The sequence below is a fragment of the Halichoerus grypus genome, chromosome 10 (genome assembly GCF_964656455.1).
Source record: "Halichoerus grypus chromosome 10, mHalGry1.hap1.1, whole genome shotgun sequence".
Taxonomy (NCBI): Eukaryota; Metazoa; Chordata; class Mammalia; order Carnivora; family Phocidae; genus Halichoerus; species Halichoerus grypus.
Window position 1 is genome coordinate 71,412,941 of NC_135721.1, and position 13,467 is coordinate 71,426,407.

The window sequence follows — 13,467 nt, forward strand, 5'->3', positions numbered from 1 at the left end:
TGGTTTTGGTACAGTGAGCACATATTGCTTTAGTAATTAAAAAAAAACAATTTTGTTTTTTTAACACGCACGAAACATACAGCCCACCTGGTTCAGTACACATGGCTCAAGCTCACTCTCAGCCCAGAGCCAAGAAGAGGCTCTGCAGGTCTAGGTAGAAGGAAGGGGAAAAAAAAAAACCAAAGAGAATGGCCCCTTGCCCACTCTGGGGGAAGAAGCCTGCAGCTCACGTTCTTGTTTCTTGGGAGCTGCCCAGAGACTCAGGTCCTAGTGAGGTCAGGGCCCTGGACAGGGACAGTCAACTTTCCTGCTATTGCGTCGCCCCTGGCTTCCCTTGCACCTCACCCCTGGAGCTGCTTCATGCAAAGGAGAACCAAACCTCTCCCACAGCTAGGACTCTGGGCCCCGCTGCCATTGTCCGAAGCCACCAGAACACGTTCCAAAGGTGCCCTCTCCTGGCAGCTGGTGCCTGCGGAACTACCTGGGACAAAGCTCCGATCGGAGTCCACTGCTGCCCTCTTGTGGCAGCGAGGGGAATCGAACCGAGGGCCTCAGACCCCTGCCCTCTGGACGGGGCCTCTCTCAATTCATAACTTTCCTTTTAGGTCAAGGCCCCTAGCGGAAAAATGAATGGCCCTCAAACCTACTAAGTCTAAAATACTTAGGCCCAGCCTTAACCAAAGCCCAGAATAAAAGAAGAGCTGTTGGAGGTCAAGCAACCCCCGCACCCCCATTTTGCACACTGGAGAACACCACACCCTTTAAATTATGTCAAATCCTCACACGGAGGGACAAGGTTGGACTCTGGGAGCGGGTACTGCTTGTGGCCATCTGTCCTTGGGAGCGGGGCACCCCCAGTCCACCCAGGGCCCACATGGGGATGAGCGCCAGCTCTCAGATTCTGCCCAGAAGCAGGTCCCACCATCTCCCCCTGCTCCTCAGGCCCCGAGGGAAGTCTTCTAAGGCCGAGAAGCTCCCTGGTCCCCGAGAGCCCACCATATCCCAGCAGCACCCCCACCTCCCTGCCCCCCTTCCCTCCCTAGAACCTAGCAATGTCTGAGGGCTACATTCGGCTCCTTGACTGTCTGCTCCGTGCTGGAATGGAAGCTCCCGAAGGAGGGGAGCTCATCCTGTTCCCAGCTTCAACCCCATGAGTCAGGTGGGGTGTCTGGTGCACAGAGGGCTCTCAGAGGCTGCCTGTGAAATGAATGCTTGGGCTGTTCTCTGGGGTTTTTCCCTTAGCCCCTCCCCCTTACTGGGCCATGACGTCTCTTTACGTGGGGAAGGGTTTTATCACCTTCCCAAACACCCCAAGAGCCCCAGGTGAGGTGGGGGGGATTTACCAACAGGAAATGGCCCTGGAGCCCTTCTAAAGACTTTTCAGAGCTGCCCTGGAGGAGAAGACCCCATGTCAGACATCGGGGTCCCAAAGTACCTCCGAACCTCTGCTCCTCACACCTTAGGCTAAGGCAGTGGTTCTCAACCGGGGGTGATTTTGCCCTCCACCACCCAAGACATTTGTCAACGTCTAGACACATTTTTGGTTGTCACACTCGGGGCAGGAAGAGCTACCGGCACCTGGCGGGCAGAGGCTGGGGATGTCGCGAAAGCCTACGACATACTGGTATCTGGCTCACCATGTTAACAGGTCAGTACCTGAGAAACCCTGGATTGAGGCGACTTTTTTTTTAACTTCCTAACAACAACAAATATGTATATAAAAAACCATTGGAACTGGTGATTCACCTAGGAAGATAGAACTCTGACCTGAAGACCATAATGAGTAATTACGAAAGCTCATACCACTGTGGGTGGGTGGTAGGCAAGGCCCGGGACTGTGCGGGGACAGACCCTGCTCAGCACCGGCTTGCTGGCTCTGGGCAAGTTACTTCTCCTCTCCTTTCCTCAGTGAGTGGGGACATTATTAATTCTTCATAGGATTCTGCCTGGCATGCAGTAAGTATTCAACAAGTATTAGCTACTGTTAAGAGAAAAGGGGGATAGAAATTCTTTAAAGTCCAGCCAAGCACATGGGGCCACAATCCCTGCCCTAAAAATATCTGTCACATTCCCGGGCCACCTCTGGGCTGGATGCGGGCACAGGAAATGGACGAAGGGGCTGAGTTGTTGCCACGTGTCCCGGGGACTGCTGCTCAACACTCAAGCTTTCAAATGTTTGGGCTGTTTGCTTGGAAAGAAATGATTCAGTTTCCATTGCTCTTTATTTGGGAGGCACAGGGGGGCTGGGGGAGGGGGAGGAGAAGAGTCATCATCCTGTCTTTCAGGACTAAAATCTGGGCTTCGGAAGGAAAAGAGGACGCAGGGTGGGGAGCAGAGCGACAGGAACAGAACGGTAACTGGAATTACTTGGGCTCTCCTGGAGGGGTGAGGGTTGGCTAATGCTCTGTCCACTGCTGGTGGCACCACACACTCACACACACACAGCCAGAGTGTGCAGAACACAGACAGGGAGGAAGAGGCCCACTCAGGGAGGGGTGGGACCAGCTTCGGGAAGAGGAGCCACCCGCTGAGAATGGTGACTCAGGGTCCCAGAGGAGCAGAGAGAGCCCTGAGTCAGCGTAGCCAGGATCAGCCCAACCATCACCAGGGCCCTGTCCTTCCCCCACACCCCCCACCCCAAAACTGGAAACTACATGGGTTTCGAGGCTACTTGGATCCGAAGCTGGAATCCCAGTGGGTGAGGTGGGGCAAGTTACTCAACCTTGTTGAGGCTCTGTCCCCTCTCGAGTGACCTGGGGTCACCTGACTTCCTTCACGGGACACCGTCCGCTGAGCACATGCACACAGCAGGTGTTTGATAACTGCCGGCTCTCTCCCTCCTTCCCTCCTGGCTGTCCTTGATGGTCACCTTAACCTCGTCACACCTGGAACACGTGTGGTGTGGGGAAGGGGAGCGGGCAGCCCTGAGGGGACCACAGTGGAGCAGGGGTTCACAGCACCCCCTGTGCTCTGAGCTCAGTACTCAAGGTGCTTTTCATTCCTGCCTCTCCTTGGACCCTCACCGCACCCCCCCCAATGCAGGACAAACAGAAGCCCCCTGTTCGAGGAAGGAAGCGGAGCCAGGGGTGGGGGAGAGAAGAGGAACTTGCCCAGGGTTGCTGGGTGGCCTCCCACTCCTGGGCCCTGCCTTGGCGACCTCCAGATGACCAGGGCGCCCCCCCAAACTCTTCCAACCGGAAGCTGAGGCCACACCTACCAAGCCGGCGTGCACTTGGAGCAATCACACAGGAGGTGGGCGCACCTGGCGGCAGCAGCAGGGGCTCATTACCCCCGCAGTTTCTGCTGTGGGCAGGGCAGCCTAACGGGTAGGAGCGTCAGCTGGGTCCTGCATGTGGAGTCCTGCTCTGCCCAGGGCAGGTCACTTATGTTCTCTGTGCCCCCACGTCCCCCCGTAGAATGGGGATGCAACAGCCCATACCACAGAGGGCTATCTGGAGGACCAAATACACACGAGGCGAAGCGCTTAGCAAGGGCCTCCCGCAGGTTCAGCCCGTATTCAGGCAATGAATATTTGTTAAACGCAAGAACGAAGGGGACACCGGAATCCCAAAGGTCTACTCCTAGGGTGTGCCATACAGAAGAGCACCTCTACCCTTTGTGCCTACAGGTGGCCTTGGGAGGGAGGGCCTCTTAAACACGCAGCACACTTTTCTGTAAAGGGCCAGGGAGTAAATATTTTAGGATCTGCTATCTATTCCACTCTGGGTGAGAGACAGTAGGTCCACAGTTCGTGTGGCTATGTTCCAATAAAACTTTATTTGTAAAAACAGGCGGCGGCAGCCCCGTGCTGCAAAGGTTCTGCCGAGGGGGCATCTCTTCACATACCCCCTCAGCCCTGAGAGCCGCACCTGCAGACCAAAGGGTGCCCCGGGGCGGGGGCAGGGGCCGGGGCTGCAGCTAGGGAGAAGTAGCCAGGTGGCAGTTGCCCGGGCAGCAAAAACAGGAACCGGCCCGCCGGGCCACTGCGTCTCTGAAACTGAAGCTCAGCAACCACAAAAGGAAAGAAGAGCACAAGTGGTGGAGGTAGAGCAGAGGCGGCATGCTTCCCAGGGTCCCCGTGATGAGCTCCAGTCCCCAACCCCCCCAGCCACACGGTGGGCTGAGCCCAGGGCTCTCCGGGCCTCCTGGTCCACACGTCCCCAACGGGGACACCCCTGCCTCCCTGGCCTGTCGCAAGAAACACTTAAACAACAAAAACAAAAGGTGTGAAGTTCAAGCTTGGGCCAGCAGCTTACCCAGCTGGGGACTGTCATGAAAAATAATACAAATAAATGATGATAATGCTTCTGACTTTCCAAGCAGCTGGGATGGATCAGGAGCTCTGGGAGGTATTCTCCCCCGAGAGCAGGGTGACAGCCTGCCTCCTGGTGGGGACCCTTCTACCCTGTTCTTACCATTCAGAAGACAGGGACTCGAGCAGTATCCCCTTGTCTGACAGTGAGGGTAGAATGGAGACAGAGAAGGGGCGTACAGGCCTCCTCCAGGCCAGGGGTCCAGCTGGGGCCAGACTGCCCCCCTCCCCAGGTGTGTGCCTCCACCTACCTCAGCCTGACAAGCTGGGAACACGTCAGCCCCCCACCATCCTCTTGAGAGAGCACACACCAGCACACACCCAGATCAGAGAGGCCAGACTTAACGTGACGAGCGTCAGGAGCACCCCCGGCCCAGAGAGAAATGTCCAGCTCCCACTCAGCTGCCAGCGACCTACCCCTTCTTCAGGTTTGTCACGTAAGCGCTCTGGAGGGCGGCTTCCAGGAAGTAGGTGAGCTCATAGTCGACCGGGTGAGAGCCTTTCAGGTGCCGTGCCGTGGTGTTATTTGTGATCTGGGAAGGGGAACACGGAGAGAGCCACTGTCTCAGAGTTCTGAGTCAGAGGGGCTGGGGTGAGAGTCAGCCCCGGCAGATCCGGCGGCCCCATCACCAGCGCCCGTCCCGAGCCGCCTCAGAGGCACGCCGCGCGCTTCTCAGACCAAACCCAAATCTAATTTGCTTTTGTTTAACATACGTCTGAAACACGCTCTCCTCCTCCAAATGCTGGATGCCCACAACAGCCCTGCAAAGCTGGTTTTGTCTGCATTTCATAGACGTGGAAACTGAGGCTCAGAATGTGCCTGAAGTCACAAAGCCAGCATGCACCTAAACCTCAAACTTAGGTCTGGCCAGTTACAGGCTCAGGCTATTTCTACGACTTCTTGGTTCACTCAATCAACAAACCCTTGAGTGACTACCATATACCAGGCGCTGTTCCTGTCATATAACCACGGGATGTCAGAATAGCCCAACAGCTAAGACCCCAGGTTCCAGGAAAACCTGAGCAGCAATTGTGTTATTAACTGACCTGTCCTCAAGCCTCAGCTCTAAGAGGATCATCCAGCCCCACCAAGATAGGCCTGCCTTTCCTATGCCACCTCCCTTCCCTGATCCAAGAAACAAATCAATGAGCCATCCACCTTATCTTTAAGAGAGCTTCTTAGTTCCTTGGAGCTTGGGGCTGGGTCGTAGGAGGGACACACAGCATTCCTGAGAATGCACAGGGTTCCACCGCCTGCCCTCCCCTGACCCGAGATAACCAGCTCCCAGGGCCCGTTTGTCAGCCCACTGCCACAGGGCCCTGATTCCGGCCCTACAAACCACAGCCCATCATCGCAACCCCCTTTAAAAGTCGAAAGCCTAGGCTTCTGACCGAATGGGAGACTATTTCATGAAAGTTTTCTCTACACCATATACAATTCTAATGGGAAGGGCTCCTGAAACACTGCTGTCTAGCAGGGATCCACATGACCTCAGCAGAGGTCAATTCAACCACGCCAAGTCTCCGAGTGGACTTCTGCCAGGGAATGTGCTCGAGTGCTGTTTTCCCTGAGTCCCCCAATCACTTCTTCCTTCCTCCTAAAATCCAATCAGGCAGAGGGACTCTAGGGTAGTGACACTCAACAGGGGCACGATTTTACCCTCCAGGGACATTTGGCATATCTGGAGATAGTTTGGTTGTCACCCCGTTTTGGCTGGGAGGCGGGGAGCTGTTGGCATCTGTAGAGGCCAGGGATGCTGCTGAACATTTTATAATACACAGGGCAGCCCCACACAGCAAAGACTGATCTGGCCCCAATGTCCATAGTGCTGAGGCTGAGAAACCCGGCTCTGGAGGATGACTCCTCCAAAAAGGCCTGTCACAAGACAGGTGCTGGATTGACATTTTGGCACTTGCCAAAGTAGGTGAGGCTCTGGGCTCTGACTCTCAGCTCATGACACCGACCCCGGGCGCCTCTGCCGTGGCACCTGCCTTCTAGCACCTTTTAACTGTCTACTGAACAGAATGTCTAGGCACCAGCCCCGAATTCTCCCCTACGAGTGATCAGAGCCACACTCCCAGGGTTCCAATCCTGCCCATGCCACTTAGCAGCTGTCTGAACTCCTCCCCAAACGCGAGCTTCTCACTTGGGAAATAGGAACACCAGGGCCTCTCCCAGCCAGTGGGTGTGAGGGTTAAATTCGAGAATGGCTGTAAGGTACTCAGAGTACTGCCTGACACAAAAGCAGGAACTCAGTGACCATTTGTGGTATCCTTGTGAAATTGAGCTGTCTATCCTCCTCCCATTAAACCAAGAGCTCCCCAGAAGGGAAGAACTGGGGTAACATCACAGTATACTGCTAACACCACAACTCTGGCCTGCAAACAGTTCATACGGGCCTCCTGCAAGGGGGAGTGGGGAGAAGGGGAGGCCTAAGGACTTCCAGACCCCGGCTGGCTGGCCTCTGCTGGCCTCTGAAAGTCTCGGACAATGGGCTCCAAGGCCTCCCCTCTGCCTGCCGCTCCCCCTGCTTGTGCTCTCTCTCTGTCAAATAAATAAAAATAAAATCTTAAAACAAAACAAAACAAAACCAAAAACCTCATCTACTAGACGGGGATAAATACAATACCTACTTCACAGAGTTGTGGTGAGGATTACGTAAGTTTAACGGGCGCAGATAGGCTGTCACATTTGGTCGTCCGAGTCGAGCTCACCCAGGAGGCTCTGGGCTCCCTGGTGCAGACTAGTTTATTAAATCTGTCTGCTGGAGGCGAAGGGTCTCGTTCTGACAGAATAGGTCTACTGCGAGGAGCTTTCCAACCACGGAGGCGGAGGGGCACTGGAGGGGTGGAGGGTGCCGTTTCCCAACATGCACAAGGGCGATCCACGGGCTTAGTGGGGGCCTGCTGTGACAGGCGCTCCCTGGAGGCAGCTAGAAGCGGAGTGCCGTATTCTCAGCTCACCTTCTCCAACTCCTGCAGGAACACCTGAGCGATCCAGGAGGCCCTCTCGAAGCAGGTGATCACTTCCTCCTCCCTCTCCGTCAGGCGGTGGCGGGAAGCGATGGAGTTGGGCAGGCGTTCCAGGGAGAGGCCTGAGGGAGGAGGACAGCACCTCAGACCTGCCCTGCCCTGGCCCCCCCTGACCCCAGGCCCTGCTCACGGGCCCAGGGGTGGGCTCACCCCGGGGAAACCCAGGCTCAGGAGCAGCCAGTGGGGGGCGAGGTCGGCGGCAGGGAAGGAGGAAGCTAAAGCGGTGGTATTGGTGGTGGCTGGGGTCAAGCTGCGGGCTGACAGCGGGCACCCCCAAACCCCGCACGGAACCACAGCGTGGCACCGCCGCGTCCAACTCCTGCCCACCCTTCCAGGCCAGCTCCTACAGGAACCATTCCTGACCCTCCTTCCAAGTCGCCGGCCGGAGACACCCGCTGGCCCGGCACTCGCCGTTTCTACGCTGTACTGCGGGGGCTGACAGCCAGCTCTTCTCCCCCCGTCGCTGAAAGCCCCACGTGGGCAAACTGTGAGCCCTTCTGCACCACCACTGCAGGCCCTGCTGTCTGCACACGACAGAGGCTGCAGCTAGGCCGCACTTCCCAGGCACCCTTCCGCGGACCCAGCTTGGTCCTCGCCTGTTACTCACACACGGGTCAGCCTGCAAGCGGACAGCTGCCGCCTCTGCCCCCAAGGCACCCACTCCGTCATTTTTTTTATCACAACGAATTTTTTTTTTCAATAAAATAAAGTAAAACCATTGCTCTAAAGCAAAAACAAAAAAGAAAGAGTCCAGAAAAGGTCAGAAGCCAAGAAGGGAAAGCACTGTTATGCCTGTTAGCGGTGGATGCCATAAAGGAAAACAACTATATTTGCATCAGTTTTGTTTTGTTTTTTTTTTTTTTAAAGATTTTATTTATTTGACAGAGAGAGACACAGTGAGAGAGGGAACACAAGCAGGGGGAGTGGGAGAGGGAGAAGCAGGCTTCCCGCAGAGCAGGGAGCCCGATGCGGGGCTGGATCCCAGGACCCTGGGACCATGACCTGAGCCGAAGGCAGACGCTTAACGACTGAGCCACCCAGACGCCCCGAGTTTTGTTTTTTTTTTAAAGACAAGAAAAAGACTGAATAAATTCATGGTCATGGAGAAGAAAAATCTAGAATCAAGATGAGACCAGCCTGAAGAGGGCAGACACTGTCTGAGCACCCTGCCCGAGGCTCTACCCCCGACACGTCCCAGGATACGCGCCCGGAACACCCCACCCTGTTTTGCGTCAAGTCAGTCCCGACTGTGTTTCCGTCACATGTGACTAACACACAGACCTGACTAGAGTGCTGTCCTGACTGGTGCTTCCTCACGGGCAGCAGCCAGGTCTCTCTCACCTTCGTGTGCCACACGGTACTTTACATGCAACAGGTGCTCAGGATGAACTTACTGGAGAAGCCGTAGGAGTAGAACCCCCAACTCTCTGCTGCCCTGTGCCCACTATGACCATGCCCTCAATACTTCCCTTCCCCTTCTCTGCCTCCCTCATTTTAGGCTTTACCTCTCGAGTGGATGACCACGCCAGCCTCCCTGGCCTCCCTGCCTCCAGTCTTGTTCTAATGCGTCCTGCACACTGCTCCCGGGGTGATCCTTCCAGAACTCCACTGCTTCAACCCTTCAGGGGTCCCCAGTGCTACAGGGTGAGGTCCAAACTCCTGGTGCCCCATACCAGCCCCTCTAGGATTCCATCCCTGTCATCGGGCCATCCTTGGCGCTTGCCATGTGCCACAGGCTGAATGTTTGTGCCCCCAGCCCCCAGGTCCTATGTTGAAGACCTAGTGTCCAAGGTGATGGTGTTAGAGGCAGGGGTCTGTGGGAGGTGATGAACAGGATTCGTAGCCTTATAAAAGAGACCCCAGAGAGCTGCCTCACCCCTTCCGTCACGTGATCACAGAGGAAGTCAGCAGCCTGCAACATGAAAGTGGGTCCTCACCATAACCCAACCATGCTGGTGCCCTGATCTCCGACTTCCAGCCTCCAGAGCTGTGAGAAATAAACGTGTGTTGTGTATAAGCCACCTAGTCTGTACTTGGTCATAACAGCCTGAGCTAAGACACCACAGCGGCTGCATCCACAGCCAACCTCCTGTTTCCAACTGCTGACCTTGTTCACGTTTTTCCTGCTGCCTGGAATGCACCCCTCGCCCCCACCTAATCCCCTAGGTCCACCCCAAATCACCACTTACCTCCTGCCCCTCCAAATACTGCCTCCTCTGTGGAGCCCCTCCTAATATACCCTGGTGTGACCAACCTTTCCCTCCTGGGGCCCCAGTCTATGCTTGACATACTCCTGCCCCACCATTTCTTATACTTATTTCTTCGCACGCTTGCCCAGTCAGACCGTACGCTTTTAAAGGCACAACCATCTCACGTTCATCTTTCTACCGATTGGGTGGGCGCTCAGCAAGCACCGGCCGGCTGGCAGAAGACATGGCAAGCCTGATCCTGCCTGACAGAGTGCAAAGTGCCCTGCAAACACAAGGTAAGGAATTACCGTTTTGCTTGGCTAGATCCCAACTCATATGGATTTAGTGACCTTGTCCTCTGCCAGGCTGGGGCGTGAACGGGTCCAAAGGTTGGGGTGACTCGGCCCGGGCGAAGGCAGGCACAGAACATGAAGACCCTTGCTCAACACAAAGACTCGGTGACCAGGGTCACTGAATGTCACCACGCCTCCTGCCAAATAACTCATGACCAGGAGGGAAAAGCTCCTCACTCGCGAGCGCTGAACGGGGCAGAGGACTAGTGGGAGTCCTGGAGGAGACGCAGAAAGAAGACGGAAGGCAGGCACCACTGCTCACTGCTAGTGCTGGCCCCGCCCCTCCTCCCTAGCCACTGGGCCTGTCCACCCCGCAGGAAGGTGGGACAAACCAACTGTTCAGAGGCCTGGCCTGGGAGAGCAAGGGCAGACGACAGGAGGACGCAGACATTCCAGAAGCCCTACAGTGGATCTGTTTCAACACGGTCACTCTGTGGCTTATGTGAGAGACAGGCTGCCAGCTGGGCTCCTTCCTGCCCCTAGGCTGGGCCCAGACCTGGGATGGATGATGCCAGCCGCCTGGCCGGCTCAGGCTGCCTCCAGTGGGCTGGCCACTGCAAGGTGGTGAACTGAGTAACATCTGTCAGTGGAGCCTCCACTGTCCACCGTTTCATTTGTTCCCCCTGCACCCAGCAGGGGCCTCTCCGCCATGCTCCTCTGGAAATTCTCAGTCCCATCCTCCTGGAAAACTCGCAGCGAAACCACCTCCTCTCTGAAGCCGTCGTAAGCCTCCTGACCTCAGAACCAGCAGCACGTTTTCCCTGCATCTCCTTTGCATATGCCTTTTTCCTACCCTGGAACCATCCTCTCTGCCCATTCCTGATTGCTCTTGGCACCCAGGGAGAGCAGGGCCTGGTGACTGGTGAGTGGATGGATATAGAGCTGAATGCACCCATTCACTTATGCAGAGGAGAGAGCCCGCGGGCTTTCTCCTGCTCCACTTACAAAATGTTTTGCTGAATTTATAAACAAACTGTGGCATATTTATACAATGGAACACCACTCAGACATAAACTAAAGGACAAACTCTTGATATACATACAACATGGATGAATCTCCAAGAAATCAGATTGTGCAGAAGCCAGATATCAAAAAAGTCCACGCTATAGGATTTCAGTTACATGACATTCAAAAAAAGGCAATATAATCTGTAGCAATAGAAACAAACCAATCACCAATCATTGCCGGGGGGCTGAGGATGGGGGTAGAGTGAGAACCAACTGGAAAAGGGCCTGCAGGAAACTTCTGGCGTGATGGCAATATTCTTTGTCTTTAGTGGGGTACTGGTCACATGGGTATTTACACCTGTCCAACTCACCAAATTATACACCTAAGATCAATGTACCTCACTGTATGAACATTGATCAAAAATAATGGATAGGATGCTTTCTCTGAAGGAAGCAATTGTGAGAGCAGAGAATTGAAAGATTGAAGTACAAGAGCTATGGTCACTAAGGGGGTCCTCTGTGAAATAATCTCCAATACACATACAACCAAAAAGCTTCCTGGAGCTGGCAATGGCTTTTCCTAATGAGGGACACAGTCTAGGCATCCAGTTCTGCCCATAAAAAGGGGCTTCTTGACCTTACATTTGCTTTTTGACTCCCACGAAGATCCATTTTCCTGTCCACAAATATCTGATGGGAAACCCACTCTAGCCCTTGGGTCCCTTTACCCTCTGCCCTGTGAGCGTTTCTGCACCAGTGGCCAAACCACAACACTAGATCCAAGATGAGACGGGCTGCTCCTGAGCCTGGCCCTCAAAGGACCCCAGTGGTTGTCACACAGCCCTGTGAGTGGGCAGGAAGCCAGGGGCTGCCAGGAAGCCCAGGGTACTGCCTCTCGAGTCCCATTGGCAAAGGGGCCTTTCTGTGAAAACGCCCAGCTCTACAAGCCAAGGGAGGGCCCCTTTCAAGAACAGTGCTTGCCTTTTCATTAAGTCGGAACTTTTGGTTTGGAGGCAAGCTGATCTGGTTTAGCCCTGGGCTCAACACCCTGGCGGGTCCCTGCCTCTTCAGGCTAAGATGACTCATCACATCACAGATGGGCATTTTTCCAAGAAGCCCCACCCTTGGAGCCCTGGGCCCTAGATGCAGAGGTGGAGAGCACAACATTTCCTCTGCAATGGAACTTTCCAGCTGGGTGGACCCCTCCCTCCCTCCTATCCAGTAGGTCCAAGGGCACAAGGTACCCACAGAAGGCTAAGCCCAGACTTAGGTACCTGGGCTGAGGGGAGGGAGAGGAAGAAATGCAAGTTATTGCTTCAGCCCTCAGGGAAGAAGCCTCATGCCAGGTAGGGAAGAACCCTTATAAATCACACTCAGAAGCAGGGCACTGTGGGAACACAAAATGGTACAGCTGCTGTGGCAAACAGTGACAGTTCCTCAAAAAATTACAAACAGAATTACCTTATGAGTCCAGCAACTCTGCTTCTGGGTGTAGACCCAAAAGAACTGTAAGGAGTGTCTCAAGGAGGTATTTGTACACCCATGTGCATGCAGCATTAGTCACAACAGGCTAAAGGTAGAAACATCCCAAGAGTACACTGATGGGATGAATGGATAACGAAAATGTGATACATGCCTAAGAAGGAAATCCTACCATATGCCACATAGATAAACCTTAAGGCCATTATGCTAAGTGAAATAGGCCAGTCACCAAAAGACAAATAGTATATGATTCCACTTGTATGTAGAACCTAAAGTAGCCAATTCATGGAGACAGAAAGGAGAACAGCAGTTGCCAGGGGCTGCAGAGAAGGGCAAATGGGGAGATGTTCAGTGCATACAGAGTTGGGGTTTTGCAACATAAAGAGTTCTGGAGACTGGCTGCACAATGTGAATGTTTGTAACAGTACTGAATTGTATGTACACTTAGAAGTGGTCAAGATAGTGAATCTTATATTACATGTTTTGACCACAATTAAAGATAAAATCTTTAAAAATTAGTTAAGATACTTAATTTATGTTATATCTATTTTACCAATGTTTTAACCTACAGTCTTAACCTACAGGGTTATATTAGTTTCAGGTGTACAATACAGTGATTCAACACTTCCATACATCACCCGGTGCTCATCACGACAAATACTCCTTATTCCCCATCACCTGTTTCCCCCAGCCCCGCCGCCCCCACTCCCCTCTGGTAACCATCAGTTTGTTCTCTATAGTTAAGAGTCTGTTTCTTGGTTTGTCTCTCTTTTTTTTTTTTCCCTTTACTCATTCTTTTTTGTTTGTTTCTTAAATTCTACATGAGTGCAAGCATATGGTATTTGTCTTTCTCAGACTTATTTTGCTTAGCATTATACTCTCTAGCTCCACCCATGTTGTTGCAAAGAGCAAGATTTCATTCTTTTTTATGGCTAACATTCCATTGTACCTATATACCACATCTTCTTTATCTATTCATCAATCAATGGGCACTTGGGTTGCTCCATATCTTGGCTATCATAAATAATGTTGCTATAAATATAGGGGTATATATATCCCTTTGAATTAGTGTTTTTGTATCTTCCGAGTAAACACCCAGTAGTGCAATTACTGGATCATAGGGTAATTCTGTTTTTAACTTTTTTATTTTA

The 13,467-nt window shown here is 53.5% G+C and overlaps 1 protein-coding gene across 2 annotated transcripts in view; it reads right to left on the bottom strand.

Annotated features, from left to right (window-relative positions):
• Window positions 1-13,467, bottom strand: part of TTC7A (tetratricopeptide repeat domain 7A) — a 116,335-nt gene that overhangs the window by 79,201 nt on the left and 23,667 nt on the right. For both annotated transcript variants that reach the window (XM_036121655.2, XM_078056608.1), the window contains exons 4-5: window positions 7,277-7,407; window positions 4,730-4,845 (exon numbers count right to left, since the gene is read on the bottom strand). In XM_036121655.2, coding sequence (XP_035977548.1) covers window positions 4,730-4,845; window positions 7,277-7,407 — 247 coding nt within the window. The remainder of the gene's footprint in view (window positions 1-4,729; window positions 4,846-7,276; window positions 7,408-13,467) is intronic.